Source organism: Acinonyx jubatus, chromosome A2, assembly GCF_027475565.1.
Source record: "Acinonyx jubatus isolate Ajub_Pintada_27869175 chromosome A2, VMU_Ajub_asm_v1.0, whole genome shotgun sequence".
NCBI classification, from domain to species: Eukaryota; Metazoa; Chordata; class Mammalia; order Carnivora; family Felidae; genus Acinonyx; species Acinonyx jubatus.
Genome location: NC_069383.1, coordinates 5,784,012 through 5,792,259, shown reverse-complemented (window position 1 = coordinate 5,792,259; position 8,248 = coordinate 5,784,012). Strand labels below are relative to the sequence as shown.

The 8,248-nt window shown below is 51.2% G+C and overlaps 1 protein-coding gene across 1 annotated transcript in view; it reads right to left on the bottom strand.

Moving 5' to 3' along the window:
* RHEB (Ras homolog, mTORC1 binding) overlaps nucleotides 1–8,248 on the bottom strand; it is a 44,313-nt gene continuing 36,065 nt past the window's right edge. The window contains exons 4-8 of the mRNA XM_027051324.2: nucleotides 7,964–8,046; nucleotides 7,023–7,079; nucleotides 6,860–6,907; nucleotides 6,153–6,234; nucleotides 1–523 (exon numbers count right to left, since the gene is read on the bottom strand). Coding sequence (XP_026907125.1) covers nucleotides 431–523; nucleotides 6,153–6,234; nucleotides 6,860–6,907; nucleotides 7,023–7,079; nucleotides 7,964–8,046 — 363 coding nt within the window. The 3' untranslated portion in view covers nucleotides 1–430. The remainder of the gene's footprint in view (nucleotides 524–6,152; nucleotides 6,235–6,859; nucleotides 6,908–7,022; nucleotides 7,080–7,963; nucleotides 8,047–8,248) is intronic.

The following is an 8,248-nucleotide window of genomic DNA, read 5'->3' as shown; positions in this document are numbered from 1 at the left end:
TAAGGTTTGCAGCTATTTTATTTACAAGTATACATTTAACACAATGAAATAAACACTGATATATCGAAGCCTAGTTAATAGTAGTGTAACAATATGTATCATTTTGATGATTACATTATTTTAAACAACAAACTACACTGAAAAATTAATGCCGATAAAATTCTTGGTCATAATATTATTAAGAAATACAATATATAAATTGAAAATATGATTGCTTAAAATTTGAAAATGGAAGTGAACTCAATTGGACAGAGTCAGAGTTTAACATAATCTGAAAGGGGGGTGGGTGGGGCCAGAAAAAGCTCTGACCCAAATGAAATCTTTCAGGTTAACAGAAGGAAAAAGCAGCGGAGTTTCTCTTGAAGGATAACGGGCAGTCTGCTTCTGCAGGTAGGACCGGCGCCCGGGGTCCTCGGGCTCCGCGGCGGGATCACATCACCGAGCAGGAAGACTTTCCTTGTGACGCGGCCCCATCGATTTTTTCCGCCTCCAAAATTATCCTTCTAAAAACGTCAACAGCAGTCTGAAATCAAAGACACAGCCAGACAGCGTTAGGTTTAACGCGGAGCCCTGGTGCCTGACTGGTGCCAGTCCCGCAGGCAGGACTGAAGAAGGCCCGCCGCCACCCGCCGTCCCCCACCCCTGCAGGTGGGGGTGCAGCTGCGGAGAGACCCCAGAACCGCCCAGACCCCGACACCACCTGACCGGAGAACTAACCTCTCATCCTGCTTCTGGTCCCCGTCATCAACGGTCACTGCAGGCTGCCCCTGGGTCTCCCCCGACCCCACGGCGCCCCTGGAGTTTCTGGGTCCGGTATGAGGACCCCTCACCCGTCGGCTCCCGTTCCCATCAGAACACCCCTCTCCCCTGCAGCGCGTGTCCCCTTCGCGGCCCGGCTCCCACGGGCCCCAAACCAGGGCGGGGTTTTTCCTGCTCCTCGCGAACCCTCCAGGCCTCTGCCTCCCACTTCCTTAAAACGCTCAGCTTCGACTCGTAGGCAGCCGTGCAATCATATAAGCCACCTTCGAGCCACGTGCAAACCCTGAGTCACCTCCCCCCTTCCTTCTGGGGCAGTGTCACTGTGTCCAACACTGCTCTCCGCCCCCGGGACCTCCTCGCCTCCCGTGACCGGGGGACCGGTCTTTCTCAGTGGTAGCCTCTCAGCCTGGTGGGCAGCGCAAGGGCCCTTCACAAGGAGTCACTGTTATCTGGAGCCGGGAATCCCCTCTCAGGCGGGACACCAGCCCCCGATGATCACAAGATGCCCCTGTTCTCAAAGGCCTCAAGGGGCAGCGCCTAGACCTTGTCAATACCAACGGTCACCCCTCCAACACCCAAGGCCAAGAACCCACCGTGTCCACCTTCCTTCTCTCTCTCTCCCTCCCTCTCACTTTTCTTCAATATCCCAAACTCCACAATTCTCGGCCCCACAGGGACCAGCTTCCTTGATCCGAGGACACGTCCCTGTCCCTTAACCACTCGTCCCCCTCATTCTGTTCCCAGCACCACCGCCACCGGCTTCACCTTCTCTGCCCGCAGCCACAGCCAGCACCCACCCGGTCACTGTCTCCCTGGGACCCCGACTCCAAAGAGGGCCCTTGGCGCGCCCCCCCCGCCACGCCGATGGAGGTTCGTGCCTTGCCTTTCTCCTGGAATTTCTAGCGCCTCTCCCCGTTCTCACGCTCGGCTGCTGTGTCTTACAGTTCGCCGGGAAAACGTGCAGCGTCCAGGAGAGAACTCTGCATCCCCGTCCGCCAAGCTGACTGCCCCTCGAGCCTGGGCGCACCTGCTCCCGCTCCTTCCCTGCTGCCGCGGACGAGGTGGCCCTAACTGGGCGAGAGCTGCCCCGCCCCCACCCTCTTCTCTAAAGGTCGCTGGCTGCAGCAAGCTTTCCTCCTTTCCCAGGACTGTACAAACACGTCGTTTATTTCACCCTACAAAAATGCACAGAAAAAGGCCTGGAAAAACCCGTGCCAGACTCTCCCCGATTCGGTGTGCCTGGGATCTGGCGTTCTAGATAAACCTCAGAATTCTTCTTGCTTATCTGTGTGATCTGACTCTGCCCCAGTGTGCTCTCTTTCATCACACCGCTGAAGTAGAGCCGTGGGTCGCCACAACAAACACGCCAGGACCGCCAACTCACCCCCCAGTTGAGCAAGAGAGGGTAGCGTTCTCACGGACTCCCGTCGCTCTTACCATCGAGGCTTTGTTAACAAAACCCACTGAACTCTGCTTACGAGGTACGTGAGACAAGTTACAAACAAGCTATGCTTGGAAATTTGAAAATCAGTAAAATTGACTTGACTGAATTGATCTGAAAATCAAGAAAACCTCTGAGCGGTTCACACAGGCTGATCTCTGATCACATGACTACTGGCATGCTCGCGTGTGTGCGTGTGTCTTTACTACACGACTTCTCTCCCCTGTTCTATTCGAATAGCAGTGAGCATCCTGGCAGGAATCTGGGTTAGAATCACTCACCAGGCTTCGGCTCCTCATCTCTTTAGCACATTGCAAGACGGTGTGGGCAGGAGCACGAGAGACGTGACAGGGAGCGGACACATCTAGACAGGCCTTTAAGATAACTGACCAGGACACGGGTTTCCCAAGGACCGCGGGCCACTGTTGTACTTACCCGATTTGGGTGCAAAGATCTTCTGGCCTTAAAGGACTCGCTTCCTGTCGGAGAAGGCACCTGCTGATCGGACAGCAGGGCCAGCATGGAACAGACCACAGTGAGTGGATCACTCGATCCCTGATCTTCTCTGGCTTAAGACGTTTGAGGCTGCCATGCAGGACCCTTGCCTTCTTTTACGTTTTTGGCTACTATCCGATAACTTCGCTAAATGTATCAAAGCCGCAGAGAAGGACAGTAGTGGGAATCTTTTCTTTTTAAGCCTTCGGCACAATTCCTCTTTTCTCTGGTGTTCAAAAAGCACCAGGCTACCCTCTACAGGAAACACAAAGACGAAAGAGCACACCCGTCCAGAATCACGTTACGATCCTTAAGCTCCAGGGACGTACGGCGTAAACCAGAGAGGAGGCCTGCACCCCGACACCAAAGGGCCTAAGAACGCACCTTAAGCAAACCGCTCGAGGTCGTTCTCAAGAGGAGACGTGACCCCGAGGCAGCGGCCCTTCCTAGGCACTGCCTCTTCGTCACACTGGAGCGCAGGGCCCGCTCGGGACGGACGTGCTCGAGGGGGCCGGCAGGAAGGACACACGCGGAACGCGGCGAACGCTCCGCGCGGGGGTTACGCGAGCAGTTGAACGACACTGCTGCCGATGCCAGTTTAATTATCGTGTCCGATGGGACAAGTGCTCGAGGACCCTCCGATTTTCACCCGAGAGGAAGAGTGAAGTCAGCGAATAGAACCAAGGTGGCTGGGGCCATTCGGCTGCCCTCCCCAGCTTGACGAACGTTTTTTACATGAGGTGTAACCGACACGTGACGCGGTGTTAGTTTAAGGAGCACAGCTAACGATCTGACAGTCGTGGGCACTGAGAAACGATCACCCCAGTAAGTCGACGGCCACCGCCGCAAGGTTACAACCGTTGTTCTTGTGAGAACTTTTGCCAGCTACTCTCTCAGCAACTTCTTTCTGTAATTTTTTTTTTTGACGTTTATTTTTGAGAGAGAGCGTGAGCAGGGAAGGGGCAGAGAGAGAGGGAGACACAGAATCCCCAGCAGGCTCCGGGCTCCGAGCCGTCAGCCCAGAGCCCGACGCGGGGCCCGAACCCACGAGCTGTGGGATCATGACCTGAGGCGAAGTCGGACACTTAAAGGACCGAGTCACCCAGGCGCCCATCAGCAACTTTCGAATACAAACACAAACACCACAGTATTGTTAACTGTAGTCATGCCGTATGCTACACCCCGGGACTTACTGATCTTGTAAGTGGACGTTCTTACCTTCTGACCACCTTCAAACTGTTACTATGCAGATTTTCAAGCACACAAAAAAATGGAAACAACCGTGTAACCATCAGCCAGCCCCCCATCTAGAGTCAACAAACGTTAACGTCCTTGCTCGCTCTCTCTGTCACCCAACTGCCCCATTTGAAAGTAAGCTTCAGACGTTAGGAAACTTGGGCCCTAAATACTTTGGTTTGCATTTCCTAAGAATGTGGACATTCTCTTCATCATTCCAGTACTGCCACTGCATCCAAGGAAATGAAAGTATTTCCCTAATATATCCAGAACATAGTAAAATCTCTCCAATGGACCAAAGATGTCTTTTACATTCCAATCGAGATTGACAGACTCTGTAATCCACAGTGGCTATTCCTCCCCAAGAATGCTTTAACTTTCTCTTAATGTTTATTTGAGAGAGAGAGAGAGAGAGAATGAGAGAGAGAGAGAGAGAGAGAGAGAGATACTGCGCACACGAGAAGGGAGGGGCAGCGAGAGAGAGAGGGACAGAGGATCCAAAGCGGGCTCTGAGCTGTCAGCACAGGGCCCGACACAGGGCTTGAACTCACAAACTGAGACCATGGCCTGAGCTGAAGTCTGATGCTTAACCGACGGAACCGGCAAAGCACACCCCCCGTGTCCCCCTGCACCCCCCCCACCCCACCAAGAACACTGTAATCTCTATTATGCTTTGCTCACGCCACAGTCCTTCTCCTCCTGTCCACCGGAAAGCACGGGACAGACAGAGAGGACCAAACGTGGGGTAGGTTTAAACTCTCTGAGCTCTTATATCATATATAAATAGACCTAAGAGTGATCTAAGAAAACTCATTTACATCTTTGGACCTTAAACTCCCTTCCAGAATGAGATAGTGCAACTAAATGATCTTAAGGATAGGCCAGACACCTAATAAATGTTTGATTTAGTTCCATTAGAAAATGAAGGCATCTCTTACGATCTCAACCCCTGGTATGAGTTCTATGTGCAATCAGGAGCTGGGCAGAGTCCCATAAATCCCTTGTTAGCTGGCACTTGGGAACCAATTACACAGATTTCATATCCCCCATCATCCGAACCCAGGGACCAAGGGATCTGACGAGCCCGGGGCACCTGGCTGACCGAGCCCCTACCATACAGGCACGCCGAAGGCATCCGCTGTGCCCGGCATTAGGGAGAGCACGGTGGTAAATGACACGGCCTTGGATTCCAGAATGAACTAAGGGGCAGAAGGGAACAGAACCTTGAGCCGGGGAAAAGCGGCAGGGGTGGGAGAACGGGCGCCAGGCCCACCGTCTGCCGCCACCCTTCCCGACCTGCTGTTTCCTCACAGAAATGGACACCGACTACTCTTATTATTCGAGGATCAAACAAGAGAACATGTTGAAAATACTTTCAGAGCCGGAAAACGGCAAAGGCTATAGAACGTCGTCCGAACGGAAGCGGTTAACGAGAGAGAAGACAGGTCAGAGGGGAACACGGGTGAAGGCTGCCATTCTCAGAGTGCCCCCTGTGTTCAAGGAGCGAGCGCAATAAATAAACATTAAAAAAAAAGGGGGGGGGGCGCCTGGGCGGCTCAGCTGGTCAGGCATCCAACTCTTGATTTCGGCTCCAGTCATGACCTCGCGGTTCATGAGTTCAAGCCCTGCATTGGGCTCTGCACTGGCAGTGTGGAGCTTGCTTGGGATTCTTTCTCTCTCTCTCTCCCCCCCCCCCCCGCCCCTTCCCTGCTTGCACGCGCTCTCTCTCAAAATCAATAAACTTACAAAAAAAAAAAAAAAAAAAAGGAACATCTGCAGGGCTGATATGGGGAACAGATGCCTGGAAGACGGTTCTCTGCAATTTCTACGTTAGAAACAATACATATGCGTCTAGCCCCATTGCATCCGACAGAAAAAGGACGTAGGTGCGGGCACAAAAGTTTTATTGCCAGAATGACGTAAGACCATCACTGCTTCTTTTCTACGTCTGGATTATTTCTGGACCAGCCCCGAATACAGAACAAAAATAATCATAAACGTCTACAAATTAGTGCTATCAACTCCCGTTTATCCTACAAATATTCTAGGTCCCGTCATAAGCGGAATACTGCCAGCCACCTGAAGACGGACGCTGGAGAGGGTGGAAGGAAGGACACAGGGGAAGCAGGAGTGGCACAGCTGGAGGGGCCACAGGCCGACCGCGGGGACACAGCCCGGGGCCGACGGCTGCAGCATCGGAGGCCATCTACGAAACACGTACCTGATTTTCTTTAGCAGAAGATTCCAAAAAAGCTGCGTTCCAAGACTCTGCTAATGCTTTCCCTTCTTCATAACTGATCACCCTGAAGGAAAAAGAAGATTCTAATTAAAGTACTTGGCTCTTTCTTTATAAAACATCTATAATTATTTATGAACCAGGCTCTACTTTTAGCGATCGTTTCCCGTGTAAAGCGGAAGACCGCTCTCTGCCCAATATTCCTACCCAGCGTGTAACATACAGCAGCATTTTAATTACGCCTGGGCCGGGGAATGGGACAGACACGGCCTTGCTGGGTTACCCATGCTCCTGCGAGCCCTCCAAGTTCAGAGGACACGACTGCGCGTTCCTGTAACACTGACGGTCTGACAGGGGCGAGGCTGCGAGCACCCGAGGACGGGGCGATTCCCAAAGGCACGGGGTACAGGCCTCTGGCCAGCCAGTCCCCTCTCCAGACGAGGCCCCGCAGGAGTGGGGCCCTTGTCCCTGACCACCGATCTCATGCCACCTGCGTCAAGGCGGGAGGGGGGAGATTTACGCTGTGGCTTTGCTTCTGCTTAGCTACAATCGCTGCCACGTTTCTGAACACAGAAGACGCTGCAGCTGAGAATATTCTCGACGTGGGAACAAGAATTGCAAAAGGCACTTCCGTGGTGAGATCAGCGTAGGCTTCATTTTAGAAAGCAGTTTGCCATCCGGAAGGTACGCACCTTTCCATGTGTAGATCTTTCTTATTCCCGACCAGCATAATAGGTATTCTAGGAAGGGAAGGAAGAAAAAAGCCACAGTAAACCAGGGCCAGACCTGCCTGTTCACAAGACACTACGGTCATGAGGGCATCTGACAAAAGAGAACGAAACTGTTACTACTTACTGCACTTTCCCCACCATGTCCAACAATTTGCCGTGAATAACTTTAATCACTTCAAAACTGTAACACAAAAGCATGAAATCAGACCTCCATCTTAGTTGGTGTTTTTACATGGTTTTTTAAATGTTTGTTTATTTCTGAGAGACAGAAAGAGACAGAGCACCAGCAGGCGAGGGGCAGAGAGAGAGGGAGACACAGAATCCGAAGCGGGCTCCAGGCTCCGAGCTGTCAGCACAGAGCCCGACGCAGGGCTGGAACCCACGAACCACGAGATCATGACCTGAGCCGAAGTCGGACGCTTAACCGACTGAGTCACCCAGGTGCCCCTCCATGTTTCTTATATAATATTTCTCGTGGGAAAAACATGGAATGTCACTGACTCACCACTGTAATATAAAATAAAGTGAACACAAGGAATCTCATAGTTTTTTCCTATAAACCTTCTTTCACGTGAGCGTGTGACACTGAGTAACCCTTACTAAGAATATTCAAGATGACGTACGTGAGATTATTAGATGGGAAACTCTACCAGTTGGCTGACAAATCACATAAACGCGTATTTTAATCTCTGAATAAACATCTGTAGGATGTTCTGTAGCTAGAGGGCCCTCGCGGTCAGCCCGCATTCCACATTAACGTGGTGGAAATGCACAGACAGTAAACCGATTTATGTGGTTGTCATTCCCATTAGCAGAAAAGCTCAGATCACCTAGGCAGCTGGAGGTGAGGAATACAGTTTCCATTCTAGCAGTGCAAGAGAATGTTCATCGGGATACTTTTCCCCCTTAACAACCTGTTTGCTCCACAAGCCAATCACTGAGACGCATTAAGCCTGGTAAGGCTGATCGTTACTACAACCAGTTCCATCATAATCCTTTAGACGGCTGAACGCTATCTATGCAGAGCAAATAAACTCGAAGCAGGCAGCGGGGGGGGGATCGTACCTTTTGATTGATGTAACAGAATACACAAGAATATAACCATTAATATCTATGGAGTATGTCTGAGGAAAGATGGAGTATTCATCCTGTGGGAGAGAAAATAATTCCATCTGAGTAAAGTCTTCATATAGCATAACAAGCAATCTTTACCCAAAGTTTTCCCCATGTTACCTGGTCAAAGAAATTCAAAGTCAACAAAGAAGTAGATTAAAACATTATTCTAGACACATAGCCCCACACACTGAAGACTTGTTTAAGACTGGTTTGGGGCTGCTAATTGTTTTAAGC